This window comes from Sciurus vulgaris (genome assembly GCF_902686455.1).
Source record: "Sciurus vulgaris genome assembly, chromosome: 3".
Taxonomy (NCBI): Eukaryota; Metazoa; Chordata; class Mammalia; order Rodentia; family Sciuridae; genus Sciurus; species Sciurus vulgaris.
Window position 1 is genome coordinate 180,834,401 of NC_136463.1, and position 21,813 is coordinate 180,856,213.

Sequence of the window (21,813 nt, forward strand, 5' to 3'; positions counted from 1 at the left end):
TACTGGTTTCTATGGCCCTTTTTTTGATAAATCCTTGATGTCTCCCAGACATGGTAGATGAATGGGCCACATTCATTTTTAGTTCTTTAGAGATCCAATTTAGAGGAAAGTTTTCAATTGAAGTTCCTTTAATGCAGAAACTTCAACTGGCTGTGGAGATCCACACTCCTGCTGGGGTCACCATCAAAGTGATCTTCCTGGACAGAGTATCTTTCGAGAAGAACTAACTGAACTTCTCCTTTCCCCAGGAGGCCCATGAGAACTGTGCTTCTTCACAGCTCTACTGTCAGTGGGCCTGTGGCTGGCTCCTAGCATGGTCTCCCTGTAGATGTCCCAGGGTTGAGTCTGTAAATATTTCTGCTCCTCCAAATTCCTGGAGATGCAGGCTATTTACCTTGAAGATAAAGCCTTTTCACTTGAGGAGAGGGGAGCACTTAACTCACGTCTATAGCAAGTGTAGGGTGTCAATCAATGGCACTATGTACTTAATTGCATTTGAGCAAGAAAATGTAGTAGGAACAACTATAAAGGAAAGTCTAGGTGCTCTATGGGATTGGCAGGTCTTAAGCCCTAAATCTCTTAATGAGGAGACCTGGGGTCAACTGAACCAGACAATTTGTATGTCTTTAATATGTTTGACCTCAACATATTTTGGTGAAAGATGAGAACAGCAGTACTAGAGAAAGACACAGAGAAATAAAAAGAGGGAGAGAAAGAGAGAGAGAGAGAATGTCTATGTTCACCTAAGGTGTTCACAGCTGAACCAGGAGAGAGGAAGAGGGATTACAGCACCATGAGATGTGCCTGCACACACCTGTCTTTCCACGCACACTCCACTAACTACTGAATCCAAAAGTCTGTTTCCCTGAGACAGGGTTTCAGTGAACCCTTTTTTGCTGTCTTTAACCTTAAGGTTTTCTAGTACTTTAACATTTATCTCTACAATACCTCTGGGGTGATGTCCTTTTGATTAGTTTCTTAGATGCTAACTATTTGCCCAAACCCATGTAAATAAGGTCTTTGTTGACTTTCATTTTGTTTTCAGCCCAAATCCTTCATCCAGGGCTAAGATGATGGCCAGTGTCTCATATGTGTAGCTCACCCTCCTTTCTCTGGGTCTGGACAACCCAGATTCTTATGTTGCTACCATTGATCTGCCTCTCAATCGAAGGAAATCTACAATGTTTCACTTTGTTTTAAAATTTTTGTATGCTTAAGTTTCTTTATTGGTAATGGGGGTTAAAATTTTCTCTCTTTCTCTCTCTCTCTCTCTCTCTCTCTCTCTCTCTCTCTCTTGGTTGTGCCCACCTGTAATCCCAGTGGCTCAGGAGACAGAGGCAGGAGGATCCCAAGTTCAAGGCCAGCCTCAGCAATATAGCAAGACCCTAAGCAACTTAGTGTTTATTTCTCAAAAAAAAAAAAATTAATAGGGCTGGGGATATGGCTCAGTGGGTTCAATCCCTGGCGCCAAGAAATAAACATATAAATAAAAATAAAGATCTTGTATTAAGATCTAGCATTATAATAATCCCTTAATGTTAGATATTATTATTATTATTATTATTATTATTCTCACACTGTTCTTTGGTATATAAATGAAATTCTGTCATTTTTTAAATTAATGTGGGAATAAATTAATTAGGATCAATGTCAAGGTAAAGAAAAAGGAGTCTAGGATGAACCTAGGTCACTGTTACAGGCTTAGTGATTGCAAGGCTATGGACTATGTATCCTTCATTAAGTATTAGGCACTTGAAAAATTACCCTAAAGTAGAATTTTTGAAAAACACTATTATATACAATGCAACTTTTTGACAATATCTGTTGTTACATTTTTCTTTTTTCTCAGGAAGAAACAGAGAGATACCCAGATTCCTCTCAACTCAGAGGAAGGCCCCGCTAAGGAAAAGTGGTTGGCCAAAAGGTAAGAAAAAAAGAAAATATTTTCAAGAAACATTTAAATTCTCATGCTTTATTTTGATTTTTAGTAGCAAACCTCTTTCTTTCACTCACTGCTTTATGTAGATGTGCTGTTAAGAAATGGATAAGATACTATCAATTTCCAAAATGTGTCAGAGAAGGAAAGATATAGCACTATGAACAAAACCTTAGTGTTGAATCTGTCACCCCTCCCCCAAGCCTTCTCACCGAGCTGATAACTTTGCTGAGCTGATAACTTCAGAGGCTCAAAATAGCCATCACACACACACACACACACACACACACACGCACGCATGCATACACACACACCTGTAACTCACAAGTGATGTAGCCATTCCCCACTTCCCTGACACCCTGTGGTAATTGTGTAGACTTGGGTCTGTCACTTCACCCCTCTGCCTGAGTTTACTCCTAAAAATAGGAGTCAGACTGGCTGCCCTCCAAGGCTCATCCAAGTTCCAAGTTCGTATGTGGCTGCACTTGTGAATCTCCCACCACCCCGGCAAGCACCATGGACAGCTGCCTCTCGGGCAAGCTGGGAACATGGAGCCCCTGTGGAGTGTCTTCCAAGGTTCCCCAAGGTTGCTGGCTGGAAGGGTGGAAACAGCAACTCGTCATCCTGACCTGCACATCTTCACATCTGTTTCTACTGAACCAGATCCTCAGTCTTTCCACTTCCACCCCATCTATAGAGGTTCCAAGATGCAAAGCCCCCTTTCTCCCTGTGCAATGATTGCCGATGATTCTACAACTCTACTGAGCTTCTCTTTCAGCCAAGAGAAAGCTGCAGCAAAGGGATAATGAAAGAAACAAAGAAGACAGACATTTATCTGTCTGACTTCTAGGTCACTCCATTGTGATTCAGCCAGTCTAAAAGTAACTTTCTTTGGATATGTATATATATTTGTGTGTGTATGTGTGTGTGTGTATTTATATATATAATATGTATACAAATAGATATATGTATATAGAAACATATGGATACATGTTTATAAATATAAATACATAGATGGTTATAAATTTCTCACTAGTATAACAAAAGCAGTGTTTTTACTGCCTGTCCATGCTTTATCGTGACCAACTTGCTTTAAAATTAAAGTGTTGAATGGTCCTTCTAGAAGGTCCACACCTCTGCTGCAGTTACTTTGGGCAGAGTACTTCTCAAAACTCTCTAGTCCTGCTCCCATCTACAGGGTCTCCACCAGGTCATAGGAATCACTTTTCTTCCCTGATTCCTTTGTAAACCCTCAGCCCAGTCCTCAGCCACTACTGACTCCTCTAGCCATAACTTTCACCCTTACAATTCTTAGGAGTGAGTCCAATCATGTCTACTTCCCTGACATCCCCTTGGCCAGATGCAGTAATGTCTTAAAGACTTCTCACTTGACATGAAGGAGGTGTCTGACAACTCTCTCCAAAGAAATGTAGGCTCTTTCATAAGACCTGGGGGTGGGGAAGGCTGATGCTGGCAGAACCAGGCTGTGAAACAGGGTTAGACTAGCACTCTGCTCTAGGATTTAGGAGTGCTGGGTTCCCACTGCACCTTTCCTGGATCCTGAGACATCTGTTGGAACTCAGAGAAAACAAGAGTAACCAAAACATCCTATCATCTGCTCAGAATTATTAGTCCTATCTATCAACAAAATTATTTTAATAACTTATAGTTTTTTCCTGTTATTTCCATTGTTATTTTTAAAAGTTGACATAGAGTTTTAACAATAGTAGTAGTAGTAGTACTGGTAGTAGTTATAGTAATAATAAAATGGTTATTATGACTGGAAGACACAAGAACATTTAAATCCTACTTTGTCCAGGTGTTTTCCTTCCTGACTATAAGATAGTAAGAAGGTACTAGAGCAAGCTAACACATAAAGGTCCATTGTCAAGTCAAGTTCTGCAGCACTTTATCACATACAATCTGGTCTTCTGTCCACATTCCTCCATGCCAAAAACTAAGAGGGAGCACAGTAATCTTTTGTTTCCCTGCCCTTGTTGTTTGCCCTTGATAGGTTTTGACTTAGAGATTAGCCAACCCACTAGCCCCAGAAGGATTTAAACAAAGAGAGACTAAGAGGAAGAAAATACATGCAGGCTAATAATTGCTGTTGCGGGAAAGATCCAGTTTGCATTCAAGGCTGGAGCTCCAGTCTGGCCACCTGATGGGAAAGGAGAGAGCAGACAGAGATCAGGTGTCATCTCATGGAACCAGGGGTGGAGAAACAGAGAGGAAGAACTGGGTGTTGCTGCAGCATCATGAGTGACAGGGAGAGAGTCCTACAGAGAACCACACCTATGTGGATGACCTTTCACCTCTGGCCACCACAGGAACTATCACATTTGGCCCAATCATATTCTTTGAAACTGATCAAATGAGAGCGATTGATTCTGAGGCACAATCAAGGAGTGTTAAAAAAGGTTCATCTACCTCCTTGAGGACCCCAATTTTCCCATTTTATTTGTTCTTCTTAAAAACCTTTAGTATCAACAGCCAAGTTGGTTATTCTTTCATTCAAGGTTACTGATCTCTCACTCAGTATTTTTCTGTAATATCTTAATTAAGTTCCTAAGGGTGATGCCTTATGAGACAAGACAAACTTGATTTTGGGATGTGAGTTATCCATAAATGTCATCTGAGGCCATTTTTTATCTTGATGAGGTTTGAAAAAACAAAGCCTCTGGGTAACTCTTATGACAAAGGCTCAGAAAATAAAACATAACATCCACCCCAAGGCTTCCTTGTGCAAGATTGAAGGAAAGACCTCTTTCCAGCCTAATCTGGTCACAATCTGCTCATAGGAAAGAATATTTATGATTGTGTATGAAGGAGGTTTTTCTCCAAGGTCTATAGTGCCCAAATCAGTACCCCACAATGACAGCCAAGGACATAGAATACAGGCACAGGCTTTGAGGAAGTGCGAGCAGTCACTCGTGTCCCTGACTTTAACAGCCACATGCATCTGAATGATACAGACCTAAACATGCATATGGAGTGACTCAATTTTTCTTTCTTTATTTATTTTCTTTTTCTTTTTTTTTTTTTTTTTTTTTTTTTTTTGCACATCAGGTCAACACATAAAATCAGATTCTACATTCTTCTGAGATATCTTTTAGGTCAATTTTTTTGTGCTATCTTCAGTTCTACAACTCTTAGACTTTGAGCCTTGATTTCTACAAATTACCCCTTGAACAGCCCTCCACTGGCTTAATTTTGAAGTCCCTGGCCATTTTCTCTAGCATTTTCAGTAGAAAAATCTTTCAGGTTTAAGTTTGGGCATGTGACTGGTAAAGTCTGCCTTGAGGTCTTCCCAAGACCTTGAATGGCTGTTTTTTCTCACTTTCCCAAAGGAAATCTTCACTATCTTTATTTAATTTGGTTTTTCAAATCTCTGAGCATCAGTTTCCTCATCTTTAAAGTGAGGATAGTTTTAGTACCTGTTCAGTAGATTTGTTCTAAGGAGTTAGTAGGGGCAAAGGTCTACTTTATTACTGTTCTCACCCTGCTTGGGAAACAACATAAAACAGTGTTTCATGTGTGTTTGAGATGAACTGTGGATACTAATAAAGAAACACAAGGTGAATCTCAGGGAAGTATTACTTTTACTTTCTATTTTATTTTATTGGTAGCAGAAATCGAACCCAGGGACACTTAACCACTGAGCTACATCCCTAGCCCTTTTTTAATATATCATTTTAGACAGGATCACTCACAATTGCTTAGGACCTCATTAAATTGCTGAGGTTTGCTTTGAACTCACAATCCTCCTGCCTCAGACTCCCAAACACTGGGATTAGAGATGAGTGTCACCACACCTGGCAGCATTACTTTTATAACTAAGTGTAGGCAAGTGTCAGCAAACTCTGGCCTGCAGGGCAAATCCAGCACTCCAGATGTTTGTAATAATGTTTATTTAAATAAATTCACATTCTTTCATTTACATATTGTCCATGAATGCTTTCCTGACACAACTCCAGAATCAAGGAGTTGCAATGGAGATCATGGACCATGAAACGTTAAATATTTACCATCTATCTGTACCTTTACAGAGAAAGGGTCCTGACTTCTGATCTTGGCATTTGATGTTTTTCTTTAAGTACTAGACAGTCTCTTGTAAAATTACATTTAAATGGCATTTTTGTAAAATACTGTTATTTGTGATGCAATGTTATAAACAAGTGAGACTCATGCTGCTTGTCATCTTTCTCAGGGAGAAAAAGAAACAACTCTAGACCCTTGAAAAGAGGCAGAAAAAGAGGTAAAAAGATGCGATTCAAAGACTTTTAATAATTGAACAACTAAATTCTTATTCTATACTCTGTTCTGAGTGACAAATCAATTTCCCTCCTTGGCTTGTGGAGCCCATGCCCATGCCAGGATCTTTGCTGGTGGTCAGTTTCACCCACAAGACAGATTGGTGTGCACTCACCTTCCATCACTCAGTCAGTTGATCTGAGAGACCCCAGGCTGCCCCCCACCCGCCTGCATCTCCTTTCACTATGCCAATAACATTTGAGGAGAGAAATATAAAGAAGAAACGTAAAATGTATGATTGGCATGACACTCAGTGGACCCTTCTCTTGCCTTGTAGACTGCACAGAAGGTAATATGAGACCCACGTTCTAACTCCTAGACTTCTTTGACTGTGTGGCTTTGGCCTGTCATGTACCATTTGAGGACTCCGTTTCCTCATTTGTAAAGATGTGGGAAGGTGTGTTTGGTAAATTAGATCAAGGGCCCTACTAGGGCTACCCCAACTCTGATAGTCTGTATCTCTGAAATGACTCAGGAAAAACCAGGGACAGCCCACTATCCCCATCCCAGAGAGAAGTCCTGGCTGTGTGTTTGATGGATCTCCCAAATCTTGGCTGGAAAGGCGGAAGTTCATTTTAAGACCTTTAATACTGGTGCCAGTGGATTCAAACCTTCAGTGACCCCAAGTGTGGACTGTAGGTCTCCCTGAGCAATTTGAATTTTCTTCTAGAGCCCCCACCCTGAGCCACTGAGGAAACCCAAGTGAAGGATAAGTGGAGCAGAGCAGAGGGCAGAGAGACAGACAGAGGCCACCCCATTAGGTGCCCTTTGCCATCCTGCTGTGTTCTCCAGGTGATGCCTTAAATGCGGGAGACTAGGCTAAAATTTGAGTTATTTTTTCCGTATATAGAACTTTGAAGCCATAATATGATTAGAAATATACCTCCAAGACATCAGGAGGAAAGTCACTGTGCGTTAGAGTTGTGGTCAGCAAGTTTGTGGGCCCAGCTTCTGTCTCACAAGGTTTCCTGTAGTAATTCAGAAGGTGGGAGTGGAGGATGACAGTCTCTTTGGGCATCTACTCTGCCATAAAGGAAGGACCTTGACAACTACTTTGTGGGAGAAATCCAACACATTTTGAGTTATGAAAGAGGGACCTCAAGATGGTTGGGGAGACAGAGTGCACAGGATTAGAGGAAGATGAATTTTTTTTTTTTTTAAATGACTTCTTTCCAGGTCCAAGAATTCCCAGAGAAAACAATGTGAATTTCAACCTTCCCAAACTTCCTGTGACCTGTGGTAAGGCGAAGGGGACTCTATATACAAAGAAATTCAAGAAAGGTGAGTTTCATGGTCTTCAATTTTCATTCAGGAAATAGGCACCAGTGTTGGGGTCTCTGGGTTCAGCTCCAGGTTTGGTGACCCACCAGGAGGACTCCAGCGCTCAGGTTGTCATTCCACCCCTGGGTTTATTAAGTGGAAGGACAAAAGTGAAGCCAGTGAAGAAAAGAGGCATTTGGGCAAAACCCAGAGGAAGTCAAGGCAAGCTTCCAAGAGTCCCTCCTTGGGGGAGTCACACAGGGTGCCCTTCATTTCCCACCAACAAACTGTGACAACACAGGTGAAGCATCTTCTACCGGGGCAGCTGGCCTGAGCCTAAGAGTCTGGAATTTTTTCCCAGAGGTAAATTTCATAGGCACCCTCCACCTAGCACATTCCAAAATTCCAACTCCCAGAAGGAAAACAGGTTTTCTACATGAACCATGTTGCTTGGACAGTTTAGACCTGGTGAGTCACCCTTTTCAGTCCTGGGAATGGCAGAATTGCTTCCACAATGCCTGTTCCCAGACACCAACCAAGGGTCAAACTTGCAAGTAAGCCTTTCTAAGAAGAGAAGGATCTTCTGTGATATTAAGTCTGTACTGCACAACATCTGAGACAGGCTGTGGTAACATGGCATTTTCACACTTTTAAAATTCATAAAACATGATTCTACCAAGTCATCTCCCCTATCACCCATGGAAAAAGCCCACAGGATGCCCATCCAGCACCCTGTATAATGACTAACATTTCAACACCTGGTGGAAAATGTACACATCAGAGAAATTCAACATCAACCTTCACAGGCCTGTTTCCCGTAACATTTGTTCAACTTTAAGCAGGAAGAGCACAGAACTTAGAAGAAGACCTGCATTCAATCTTCAGCTGTACCAACAGTGTATTAGTTCATTTTTCATTACTATAATGAAATACCCAAGGCAGGATAGTTTATAAGGAAAAGAGGTTTATTTAAGCACACAGTTTTAGACTCTGAAAGTTCAAGATCTGACAGCCTCATGTGTTTGGCCCTTGGTGATGGCCTAATTGTAGATGGCATCTTAATGGGAGCCTCTAGTTGGGAAAGAGATCACATGGCAAGATGGGAAACCAGAGCATGATTGGGGTCCCATAACAACTACTTTAAGTCCTCCCAGGCAGTGGCCTCAATACCCTAAGGGCCTCCCAGCAGCCTCACCTCCCAGAGGTCTCACCATCTCTGACATCACCACATTAAGGACCAGGTCTTCAACACCTGAATCCTTGGGAGACACACTTAAAATGTGTCTCCGCCAACCATGGCAGACAGTATCTGTATCATTTGCAGGAAGGCATGGATGGCAACAAGGCATGGTCAGTCTCTCTGACCCTGAGCTTCCTCCTCTACAACATGAGAATAAAAAAATTTTCCTCACCATATTATTAAGAGGGAAAAAAGAGATAACAGGCAGAAATACTTTGCCAATTATAATTATTAAAGTGTAGCACCAATGTTCATCTCCCATGATTGATCCTCCCTCCCACAATATAGTTCTGTGGGTACCAAGCACAAATGTTTGCTGGGACTTTACTGCTGCCTATGGGTAATTTAGCTTTTCCCTTCATAACACTTCCATAATTACTTTTAACATCAAAGCCATGAATTCAAAATATGAGATATAATCGGTTGTCATTAGTGGGAAGAACAGCATTACACAGGATGAGGCAGATGTGGCTGTAGTGACAACTTCAACATGACACCTGGGTTCACAGGAACCCAGCAGGTGGCTTTGGGTCTTCCTCTGACTTTCTGAAACCCAGGATGGTTCCGTCCTGAGGTGCAGAGAAAGGAGGAGAAAGAATCTTGCTCATTAATTAAGAACATTCCTTTTTTTACTTTTTTGATAGAACAAAATACTTTAAGAAGGTAGTGTTGGTGGCAATTATTCTCCTTCTCATTGCACGAAGGTCAAAGAAAGGCACACGCATGGCAGGATTGGGGGTCCCCCTCTGTCCTTGCCTTCCAGGCTGGATGTAGGGCCCCTGACACCTGAGAGGGATCCGTTTCCTGAGACCAAAATCAGCCCCAGGCCCAGGGTGAAGGGAGGTCCGCTGCAGCGTTTCCCAGCCAGGAGCTCAGCTTGCCTTGGTCTTGCAGGAATCCAGATGGAAAGTATAAAGACCAAGGACGGAAAGTGGTTCACCCCCAGAGAGTTTGAGATCCAAGGAAACCGCGCAGCGTCCAAGAACTGGAAGCTAAGCGTGCGCTGCTACGGATGGCCCCTCAGAGATCTGATAAAGGTATTCTGTGATGGATGGTGCCATCAAGATTCAGCTGCACGGTCCACCACATCAACACCAGGCTTCAGCAGAGTTTCCAGATGGGTGTCCCGAAATCCGTCGTGATTCCCCTTACTCGGGTCTTGGCTCCTGTGCTCTTACTGATGTGCCCCTCAGGTGGTAGCCTGGCTGGTTATGTTACAGCCCAGTCCTCTCAGCACAGTTGCTCATATCCTTGAAGGCAGGGTGGCAAATTGTGGCTGGGACTCTGCCCCTCATTAACTGTGAGATCTGGTCACGTGAAAGTCACTTAAATTGGAGGCGGGAAAGAGTCCTTGAAGTTTGAAGGTCAATGTTAAAAGTAGCATCATACAATAACATACCCGAAAATAATGCATCTGTGTGGGTGGTTCCTGGGTTATGGAATATTTCAACAATATTTCTTTTGCTAAGCCACCTCAAATTGATTCTTTAACAATCTTTGTGTGGTGTGTGTGTGTGTGTGTGTGTGTGTGTGTGTGTGTGTGTGTGTTTGGTGCTGGAAATCAAAACCAGGGCCTTTGAGGAAGGAAGACACACACTCCACCAGTGAACAAGACAGTCCAGTCCCCTCAAATTTACTCTTGAAAAACGAACATAAATAGAGTGCACTTTCAGATAACTTTTCCTCTTTACATCAGGAGGAAACAGGGACAGGTCTTGCAGATGAACACATCTTTCGACTCTGCCTACTCTGCATCATCCCAGGTGGCCCTTCCTTGTAGCACTCTAACAAAAAGGAAAAGGTCTTCTCTCAGCAAATATTTAATGAGCAACATATAAAGCTACAGGGGCATCCGACCTGTGAGCCCTTAGCCAGGATAGGGTCGCACGACGAGAGCAGGACTGTGGTGTGCGGCTGCTATAACAAGAGGCACCAGCAGGGACAGCTACGGTAGTTGGGGGATGGAATGGTCATTTCTAGAAAGCTCTGAGGTCGCGGACACTTCCACAGAAAAGTTTGCACAGAGCCTGGTCTTCAAGGAGATCAGCTCTGACAAGAACAGTGTAGAAAGGGGCAATCCAGAAACGGGAAGAGGTGGGCCCGAAATCCTGCTCCTGTGTGTGTCGAGAAGTTGGAAGCAATGAGGCTCAACAGTCATCGGGCTGGTTGTAGAGGTTGTGTGGCCAGAAGAAGGAGGCTAACCCCTCCCTCAATCACTGGGAAAGCGTGGGAAAAAACCTCCACCAAAACACCCTGAATTTGAGTGGACAGTGGGACACCCAGGCAGAAATATCTGGAAGGCAGTCAGAAATACCAAGCTCACAAATCAAAAACAAGGACCATCAAATCGTTGATTGATCTTTTCTCTCTTTCAGAAAGGGCATCTACCAAACCCACCAGTAACAAGAAAAAAGGTGATTATCCCATGACCTCCTGCCAATGTCTCTACTATCAAATTGTTGATTTTCCATCTCTGTACCTTATAGGTTTTAAATTGATCCGTAATGATAAAATCTGACTTTTAAAGGGTGTTGTTGTGGTTGCGGTTTTCAAACATTTCTCGGCCTAAGAGGCTAGAACTTCTGTGAGCATTAGAACATGTAAGATGAATGGAGGTGGGAACAACCCTTAAAAATAGACAATAAAGCAAAGCTAACCTTGTACATGTATGTGAGTAAAAGGTCTGAGTGCCATATTAGGATTAAACATGAAAAAACAGGGCTGGAATTGGAAAAACAAACATAATTAGAAATGTACCAAACAATACTTCTAATGGCCATTGTTTCTGCAATCTCATCTTAAGCACTGTTTTTTGTTGTTTGGGGACTGTATCTTTAATGAAATAAGAATGGAGCAAAAGTTTCCTGAGATACATCCCATGATCACTCCAGGTGATCTATTATAAACTTCCCCTTGGAATGTATGTCACCAGGGAAGCAGAAACCAGATTCCCTTTCTGTTCTGTCTTTCCTCTCACACACACACACACACACACACACACACACACACACACACACACACACACACATGCTTCTTCAAGAGAATTTTCTTCCTTTATGACATACTTGAGAATATAGTGATTGAAGGCAGAAGTATCCTGCAACTCTGCTGTTGTGTTTGGATGTCATTTGAGTGTGTTCCCCAAGGGCTCAAGTATTGAAATTTAATCCCCATTGTGAGGTATTAAGAGGACAGAAACTGAATCCAACTGTGGTGTCTAGAGAAGGGACTCTTAGAAAGTGATTAGGATTGGATAAGATCACCAGGGTGGGGCCTGCAGGATTGAGTACAGGTGGCTTTATAAGAACAGGGAGAGAGAGAGCAGATGATATACACACATAGGCACTCCCCGTCTTTGGCCATGTGATGTCCTGCACCACCTTTGGATGCCGCAGCAAGGTCATCATCAGATGCAGGCTCTTAAATTCCCAGAACCTCTTTTCTTTATTAGAAAAGCAGACTTGGACTTTTTGTTATAGTAAGACGATATGGACTACTATAGCTGCGGACATGGAAAACCTTGTCCTTTGTGGAGAGGCGCTTTGACCCTGCCAGAAGGGCTGTGCAGACCTCATTTCAACCCATAAAGGTGAATTCTTCTTCCCTGGAAGTAGTCCGTGGAGTTCGAGCAGGAGTTTGCTTGCTGTGCGAACTCTGGGGAAGGCCCATGGCCTCTCTGAGGCTGGATGTACCAGAGAACCTGGTGAAGCAAGGAGATGGAAGAACTCCCACCTCCCTAGCCCCCGTCATGGGTGGCCTTGTATATCTCTGCCGCAGCAAGCATTCAGTCTCCACAAGGCTGACTTCTGGAACATTTGCTCCACTGGCTTCATGACTACAGACTCAGTGACTAGGTTCTGTATCCTAGTGACTCAGTGACTGGGTTTTCTGGAGAAAGAGACATTATTTGATCTATTTATTATGACTGAACTTGTCTACCCAGCCTGAGAGAGCCAAGGGTAACTCAGTCTGGGACAATTAGTTGAGTGGATCCCTCCACATCGCTTCTGTCTCCAAGGGCCTTCCTTCTACCGCCCTTGGCTTCTGATGCTTGTGTCACTCTCTGCACCACGCAGCAGGTGCTACTGTTGGCATCTTCTCTACTCATACATTTCCTGTTTCAACCTGCTGGTGATAGCTAAGACGCTTTGGGTTGATAAGACATAAAAGTCCAAGATGATCACTTAGTGGCTACTAAGAAGCCTCTTCTCCTGAGTTATAACCATGTTCATTTGTTCATGCTCTTGAGAATTCATGCACCAGTCACCTGTGGAGCAATACTAGATGCCAGGCAATGTGCTGGGCCAAAGGCAGTCAGGGGGCCCAGACAGCTGGCCTCAAGGACTGTGTCCTCCTGAGGGAATAACTAATCCAGTGGGGGGCAGATTCCAGGCCACTCAGAGGGGCAGTGAGATGGTCCCCTCTTCAGTCATTGCTTCACATTGGGTGCTCTGCCCATGGCCTCTCCGCTCCAGGCTGAAGGCAAATGTCGAGGTCGCCATTGCTCCAGATTGGAAGGACGACAAGTCATTTCACAGATACCCAACCAGCTCTGAGGTTTCCGGAGAAGTGGAAAGGCCTTCTCTTCAGGAAGAAGAGATGCAGCCCTGGGGACCTTGGACACATTCTATCTTCAGGACTGTTCTCCTGGAGAGCTGCGGGAGGAAATAGAGTCCTTCTGTGGAATACCTGCATGGTCTCCAGGACTCTGGGCCCTGCGGTCAGTGCCGGCCTTGAAGGATGAGTCCTCAGCCTGATTCTCATTGCAGCTCCCCCGGGTGGGATGACACCTAGTGATATATGGAAAATGCTTGAGGTTCCAAGCAGGAGCAACCTGGAAAGGAGCGCCAGATTCCCTGCACTACTTCACAAAAACTCACCTTGAGTCTTGGAGCCAGGAAGGGGAATTGTCACTGGACCAAATTATCACTGACACATAATTTACTGTGTTCTCATTCTTGAGTTATGTAAATATCCCATAAATCAGGTACAAAACAAAGCAAATGGAGGGATATGGCCTAAATCCCTTAAATAAAGAAGTCTATTCAACTATGTGGTTAGTAAAACATCACATTCAATATTTTCACTCCAACTTTCTCTCTTTCAGAAGAAAGCACTGGAGTCTCACAACAATGTCTTAGTTGACCCCTATGTAAGTACCAATTCCCAGCTCTATCCCAGCACAGCCCAGACCTTTGCCCAGGTACATGTCCTGTATCGTGTCTGCTTCTCCTTAAAATGTGCTTACTCTCTGTTGGAGTATGTTGCTGTGTGTAATGAACAAAGAATATCTGGTGTGTCCCCCAGCCAGGAACATGGGACTGAGGCTGGGCGTCTCCATCGAAAGCATCCTTTCCATCTGTTTAAATGGAAAACTTCTGGTGCCCTCATCTCCCCTCAAAAGTGGGTATGGGAGGCTGAGCACTAGACCACTGGGGTCTCTAGGGGTAGAGCTTGAGTGGGAAAGGACAGGTCTGACCTGAAGATGAGGGGGTGTAGCAAGTGTGAGAGGAAACGGCACCTTCAAGAAGGCGGGGGGATGGAAAGGAAAATATGCAACATCTACTCAGATGCAGTCAGAGCTCAAGATGGCCTTCAGCATCATCCTGAGTGAGCAGGCTGGGCCCAACTGGCAAGTTCAAGGTGTGGACCTGAACCCTGTCCTTAGTCCTGCATAGAAATGCACACAAGCAAGTAGGTCCCTCTTGGAACCCCTGTGGCCAGTCTCAAAGGAGCCATCAGGAGGTACTATAGCTGGTTAGAACTGAAACCATCACCACTTAGCAAATCACAGGGCACTTTTATTCAAACTGCTTGTCTGGTGCTTAATAATGTGCAAATTATTCTGATCCCATGGGTCCTGTCCATTTTCTGTTTGCCATAACACTGCCTGCTTTAGAACCTCCCAAAATTATAGATGACTCCTCTTTCTAAGCCAAATCACACGGGGATTCTTCTCATGCCAATAAGATGTACCTTTTAGGTAGGTCGGCTTTTTGCACAACTATGGGGGCACCTGTCGTTATAGAATGCTGTGCAGCTGAACTGACACAGGACACCAACAGAGAGGGATGAAAAGGGGGTTGCTGTGCCCTCTGGTTTGCTGGCAAATGCACTGCCTTGGCAAGATCTAGGCTCACCCACGCTGCTGTGTTCCTCCACTGGAGCAGGGACCTTTCCGTGGTTGAAGAGCTCTCATCTCTGGAGTCTGGAAAACTTGTCTGACAGCAGGTCATGGTTTTCGTAGCCCACGGTCAAGCCTCTGTGAAGATAAGAAGACAGTGCTGCAGGGAGGATGTCCTCGCTCTTCTTCATGCCCTTTCCTCTGCCAAACATGTAGACTGATCACAATGCTATTACCTAGGACTCCCCAGCCCTTGCCCAGAAGAAAACCTTTTAGAACATGGGCTCTGGACCTTGGCTGCACATGGCAATCACGGGGGTGGGGGTGGGGGTCACCCCCAAGATTCTAATGTCATTGGTTTAATGTGCTGCCCAAGAATGGAGACTTTCCAAAGTTCCCCTGGTAGTTTCCTAGCACAGCCCCCGTTGTGAGTGGCTGTGGATTGGGGATGCTCCATCTGTAGGGCACGTGAGATCCACTGGAGTTCTACAGGCCACAGCTGGCTGGGTCGCATGCTGGGCCCTGATTCAGCACCTGGGTGGAGGAACCCAAGAATGTGCATCTCTAACAAGTCTAGGTGATGCTGTTGCCGCCAGTCCAGAGACCACTGCTTCAGACAGAGGTCTCACCTGATGACTCAAATAGAACCAGTTGGAGACATTTGAAGCATGTGGTCCCGACCACCAACCCGGATGCTCTGAATTGAAATCTCTGGTCATGGAGCCCCAGGCCATCTAAACGTGTGTGTGTGTTGCTGGGGATCTAACCCAGAGACTTTCATGTACTAGTCCAGTACTCTACCACTGAGCCACACCCCCAGCCCTAAATTTTTTTTAAAAACTTCCTGGCAATTCTATTCTACAGCAGGTCAGAAACCATTGCTCAACAAAAGAACATAATTTTCTTGCTAAAAAGATTAAAGATAGGGGCAGGGATGCAACTTAATGGTAGAGCACTTGCCTGGCACACTCTAGGCCCTGGATTCTATCATTATCATAACAAAAAGAAAGAAAGAAGAAAAAAGAAAGAGAGAGAGAGAGAAAGAGGGAAGGAGGGAGGGAGGGAGGGAGGAAGGAAGGAAGGAAGGAAGGAAGGAAGGAAGGAAGGAAGGAAGGAAGGAAGGAAGAAAGAAAGAAAGAAAGAAAGAAAGAAAGAAAGAAAGAAAGAAAGAAAGAAAGAAAGAAAGAAAGAAAGAAAGAAAGAAAGAAAGAAAGACTTGATTCTGCAGGCTTCCTATACCATGAAACTCCAAGTATGGGACTTGTACCTGAGATGGAGACTGGGAGGCATCAGGGTTCTCTTCCAGGCTTCTGAGTGCGTGGTGGGTGCTGAGGAAGATGAAGAGCGTAAAAGAGGAGCAAATTGGAGACAGAAGATAAGGATGGAAATTGTGCCAGGGTGGGTTTTAGACATGACAAAAGACTTTCCATTAGGATGAAGAGCCAAGTTTTAATGTTTGGAGGCTCAAATCAGATGAATATAGGCCTCAAAGTCCTGGGAGATCCATAGTAATTTGGTCATGGAAGGAGCTGGTCACTGAGAAGACTGAAATGAACACAGGACATAGGACAGAGCCCCAAGGAATTCCCACATTTGAAGCGCAGAATATGAAGGGAGACAGAGTTTCAGAGAAAAATCCAAGGGTGGGGTATCATGGAGTGAAGGAGAGAGTGCTTCTACAAGGAGGAGGTGAACAGGTGCTCCCTGCCGCCTCCCCACCTCCTCCCCACCCACAGAATCCCAGCCCCAGTCTCAGCTCTAGATGCCACATGCTCATGTGAGCGCCTCCTTGCAGCCCATGGCACAGTGGGTATTTCCACCGGGTAGAGCCACCACCATTGGATGAAACATCGCTCCAGCTCACAGTTCTCCTCAAACGGTTCCATTTCTGTTCAGCTGGTTCCGGGAGAGGAGGCAGGGGCCATCCTGGGTGTTCCTCTACGTAGACACATGGCCCTCATACACAGAAACTGCAGTGTGCAAAGCTCCACGTGTTATCGCTACATTCATTTTCACCAAAAAAGAGACGGGCAATGTGATTTCCCTGCCTGTCAGTGGGCCCCTTCCTTAGCCAATTCTTTTCATGACCTACAAATTCTGTCATTTTTAACATGGGTGAGTTTCTCCACAATCCTGACAAATACCGCCAAATTTTTCACTTAACTAAATGAAACTAAATCTGGCTAAAAGTCATACATATTGGTATTGGTCTGAAATTCAGTATTGACCAATTTTCCAGGACCTGCCATCTTCCTCTTATAGAACAAGTTTAACATCCTTTCCTGGGCACAGAGGATGGCTTCAACCCTGGGCAGTTACCATGACCACACTCCTTGGACATTAGAAATGGTGCTCCACCCGTCACGTGTCAAGTTGGCTGAGTCATGGGGGACCTGCCCTCAGGCTCCCAGAGCTGAAGAACTCTGTCCTCCCTGGCAGCCACCTGGTCATCTGTACCCAGTGGACCCACAGGCCCAGGGCCCTGCAGGCACATAACCCACAATCCAGAGCCTTCTCGCCAGGCCCTTTCTTCAACTCATAAGGCGCTTATGGACAAGACCATGTGATGCAATGATATCTCAAAAGTTTATTCCATCTAATTAAATTCTCAGTAAATCACCTTGAGTCAGTTTAAAAATAGACAACAAGATAAGACACTGTATTCCCAGACAAGCTTTTCCCAGACCCATAATAAGTTTATCAGATTATTTTTAATTCATTCTTTCTTGATGTTGTTGCTAGCCGTTCCAGGTCAGAATCACTGTTTTCATAAAGAAAAAATTTCTGGTTTGACACACAGCAACTGTCTCCTGAACTTTGTGGCAGACCAGAATGTCTTCTTATGAAATCTCCACTTAATATTGTTTCTTAATAGTTTGAAGAGAGATTTACAAGTGTCACCATGGTACATGGAAAGGCCAACACTCTAGAATCCCAACATGGCAACTTTCTGGGTCTCACCGATCCCAGTGATGTCTACACCATTTCCTTTCTAGCAAAAGAACTCAGATGAATGTCACGTATGCCTCCAAGGGGAGCAGCTGATCTTCTGCAGTACTTGTCCATACTCCTATCACCAGAACTGCCACATCCCACCCATAGAAGCTCAGAGGTTGGTAAAGCCCACCCTCCCCCAACCCTCGCCCTTCCTCCTGCACTACAGCTCCTTTCACCATGCAGACCCTCCTGGGGTGCTTCTGTCTCTGGTAGGGTGCACCTTGATGCAGAGGGAACAGGATCCTTAGCAGCGAGATCCAAAAGCATCATCCAGAGGTATCAGATGGTGCTGGCAACAGTAGATTTCATGGAGAGCAAAAGTGCTTCACGTGGTTATCAGGTATAATAGTAAGAGCTGGCTCTCACTCCCACCTCGTCTACTTGGTTCCCAGACCGTGCACTCTGACGTGGTAGTAACATCAGAAACTACCCGCTGATTTTAGGCATGTATCACCTGCTGTGGGAACGTTGCAAAGTTGATAAAGCTGGTTCTGTAAAGAACCTTCAGAAATCCACCCCAGCAGTCTATCAAGCCAATTGATTCTGGGTCACAGGGCACATTAGTAAGACCTGTGAATTCTGTGGGTGCTAACCCCCTGATGTGCTTCTTTTGCTGTAAGCTTGTCTTTGGACAGAGGTGATGGTGTGCATAACTCCACAGAGTTTGGTAAGGTGTTCTGTGAGTGGTTTTGTGGGCAGAATTACAGTGGCCAGGAGAATGATCTTTACCAGGAATGTGACTGTCCCTGTGGGGACAGAGCACCACCCTTCTATTGTGGGAGGAGACTGATGTGATCCATCTGTTCCAAGGGCAACATCTCAGAGGATCAGTGTAGACCTCTGCTTTTAACCAGTTGGGCAAACTGCAGAGGCAGAAAAATAGAGATGCTCTTCTGTCCAACCCATGTGTAGCTCCCATCTCTTCACCATGGGCACAGAAGGGGCCCCTTGAGTAAGCACTGGGTGGCCAAGAAGAGGTTGACATCACTAGGATGGGTCATTGTGTCCAAGACCCTCACAGTGCAGAGAAGCTGGAAGAGATTAGAGAATGAATCCTGGGGCAAATGTGACACCCTGTGGGTAGATTTCCCTTCCAAGAAGTTTCTGCCGCACAGATTCTAGGTACAACTCTGGTACAGAGAGAGGAGAGGCTGCCTTAGCTTAAGCTCTGTGCTTGCTTGGCCAAATTGAGAAATGAGAGCTGGTTTCCTGATTTTAACTATGATTGACTCATCAAGTTCCAGGCCTTCTGTGCTTAAAGTACTAAATTCCAATAGTTGATTAAGGCTCAGAATCAAGTTCACAGTCGCTCAGATGGGAATTCCAAGTTCTCAGGTGGATAAGAGTCCATCACTTGCTATTGGCGGAAGGGGATGTCTTTGGCTATGGTCATTGGGTACATGACAGAAACCGCTGAACACTCTTGAGCAGAAGACTTTAGCAGCTGTGGGAACAGTGGCTGGTTCACAGACCTTGTTCACTTTCCACCTGACCTCTCAGGAAGCAGTGGAGTTGCATCCTGTGCAGGACAAAGTCCTGGGAAGGTAACCAGGAAAGCCAGCCACGTCATCTGGAATCTGAGGTTCTGAAGAGACCAGTACTGCCTGAGGAACAGCTGGTGAGTCAGTGTGAACTGAAGCCCCTCCTTTCTGTTCACACAGAGGAGCCCAGATCGGCAGAGGTGGGAGAAATGGTGCCCCGTGGCAACCACTGGCCCACCATGTGCTTGATTACTTGACCTCACACCAAAATTAATATTCCTGAAAAAATCCCCATTCCAGGTTTATTTCAAAGACCTTTCAATCATTTCAGTCATGCCTTTTCTCTAGATACGCATCTGGTTCTTTCTCTCTATGTTACTTTTTCCTTAAAATCTTGTCTTTTACAGAGATGTGAGCTGATCCTATTGAAGGTCTATTGTCATCCAAAAAGTGCCTTTTTTGTCCCAGAACCACATAATGTAAGTAACAGCAACAAAGTCAGAAACTTGAATTTGTCGAATTTGTGATCTGAATCCCATGAACCCAAGCTCCCATTATCTCTGCCCTGTTGATAGATGTCTTTGTTCAGGCCACCATAACAAATTGCCACAGACTAGGGGTTTAGGAGCAACGGAAATTTACCTGGAAATCTGAGACCAGGGTGCCGGCCTGGTGGGGTTCTGGTGAGATGACAGATGGCCACGCAGTGGAAAGGAGGGGGAGGGCCTCCCAGAGTCTCAATAAGGACACGAATCCCACTCTTGAGGGCTCCGCCTTCGTGACCTAATTAGCTTCCAAAGACCCACCTCCTGACACCATCACACTGGGATTAGCATTTTGAAACAAAAATTGGAGAAAGTGGGGACAGGAACATTGAGGCCATACCATTGGGGAAGTGAGGAAGGCAGGCGTGGACCATGCCAGTGGCCCTCCCCCCCATGCTGTCCTCCACAGGCTCAAGACCCCCAGGATCACATGTGGTTAAACAAAGTCAAGGAGAGGCTGATTAAGAAGAAGTACCCCCGAGTGGAGGGGTTCGTGCGGGACATGCGCCTCATCTTCAGGAACAGCAAGGCCTTCTACAAAGTGAGTGGTCCCTGCTCACCGTTTTCTTTAGGTCACTTGACCTTTCATTTTATATCAGGTAAAGTCACAGCTGCACTCTCCTGGGCCAAGCCTGTCGCAGCAAAAATTCTGGAGATATTCTACGAGCCCTGTGGCACCGGTGGGGAAAGAACAACAAACCAGCAGATGTCACTGCAAACACTACCCTAGCACTCCCAGTCTGCTCACTTCCAGACTGTGGACCCTCGTCCCGGAAGAGTAGCAGCTGCAGATCTATTAACTTCCACAGGAAGTGGAAGTGCCTTTTAAAGGCTGCTCTTCTCTGATTGAAGATACCAAATCAAATCTCCCAAATTTCAAAGTCTTGGATTTCTTGACATCAGAGTTTTCTGGTGCCATATCAAAAAGCTAACAAGGATTTCCAAAGAATAACAGTGAAGGAAACAGAAAGACACCATTAAGTGGTCTTGGATATTTCTGCACTATTGTGCTGTTATGAATAATACTTTCTGTCTTTAAAAATCAAATAGCAAGAATTTTTTAAAAACTTAAATTGACAACTTTCTGAACAGGAATTGGAGCATGATCTACAGGTTGAACATCAAAATTCAAAATATGAAATACTCCAAAATTTGAAATGTTTTGAGGGACACCATGACAGCATAGGCAAAAAATCCCACAGCATGAAACTTGTTTCATGTGTAAAGTTAGTACATATGTTGCATAAAATTACCTTTGAGCTATCCATAGCAGGTTTATAAGGAACACAAATGAAGTTTGTGTTTAGGCTTGAGTCCCATCCCCAAGATATCTCCTTATGTACATGCAAATATTCCAAAATCTGAAAAAAAAAAAATCTGAAACACTTCTGATCCCAAGCAGATGAAGGAAAGTCAACCTCTAGAGCAATTTTTCTCAGTCTTCCCAATAAAGAGAAATAATCAAGCTTTCAGGGAATATTAACTCCTCTTGACTGGGTTGATTCTCACTGAACATCTGGAATAGTCTACACAGGCTCTGGAGTACCTGAGACGCTGGGAGTCTAGGCTCACTGAACATGGCTAGTCATGTCTTTGTCTTCGCTTTTCCAGAACCATAAATTTCTTACACTGGTACTTGACATAGAGGAGTTGTTCGAGAAGGAATTCAAAAACATTTTTTCAATCCAAGAAACAAGCAAGAGCGACGTCAGTTTGAGCCCATTGTTTTGTTAACATAGTCCATTGTCTGTGTCGCCCTGGGGACCCGCTGGCTATGTTACAAGTGACATGGTGCTCTCCGGGTCCTCTAATCACTCTGCCTGCTCCTGTGCAAATAACATCATGTCGTTCTTTTTCAAAATTTTTTCATTATCCTTATTGCTCATTTATTTTTTTAAATAAAACTTAAAACTGTC

The 21,813-nt window shown here is 44.4% G+C and overlaps 1 protein-coding gene across 5 annotated transcripts in view; it reads left to right on the forward strand.

The window, feature by feature from the left end:
- SP100 (SP100 nuclear antigen) overlaps window positions 1–21,813 on the forward strand; it is a 97,904-nt gene extending 76,091 nt beyond the window's left edge. For 2 of the 5 annotated variants that reach the window (XM_079132617.1, XM_079132616.1), the window contains exons 16-26: window positions 1,854–1,924; window positions 6,147–6,194; window positions 7,427–7,531; window positions 9,645–9,787; window positions 11,126–11,164; window positions 13,858–13,902; window positions 17,871–17,986; window positions 19,372–19,489; window positions 19,760–19,831; window positions 20,307–20,438; window positions 21,509–21,813. In XM_079132617.1, the coding sequence (XP_078988743.1) occupies window positions 1,854–1,924; window positions 6,147–6,194; window positions 7,427–7,531; window positions 9,645–9,787; window positions 11,126–11,164; window positions 13,858–13,902; window positions 17,871–17,986; window positions 19,372–19,489; window positions 19,760–19,831; window positions 20,307–20,438; window positions 21,509–21,631 (1,012 nt within the window). In that variant the 3' untranslated portion in view covers window positions 21,632–21,813. Of the gene's footprint in view, window positions 1–1,849; window positions 1,925–6,146; window positions 6,195–7,426; window positions 7,532–9,644; window positions 9,788–11,125; window positions 11,165–13,857; window positions 13,903–17,749; window positions 17,987–19,371; window positions 19,490–19,759; window positions 19,832–20,306; window positions 20,439–21,508 lie in introns of those variants that run through there. The other 3 variants (XM_079132619.1, XM_079132618.1, XR_013762688.1) reach the window with 3 other exon arrangements.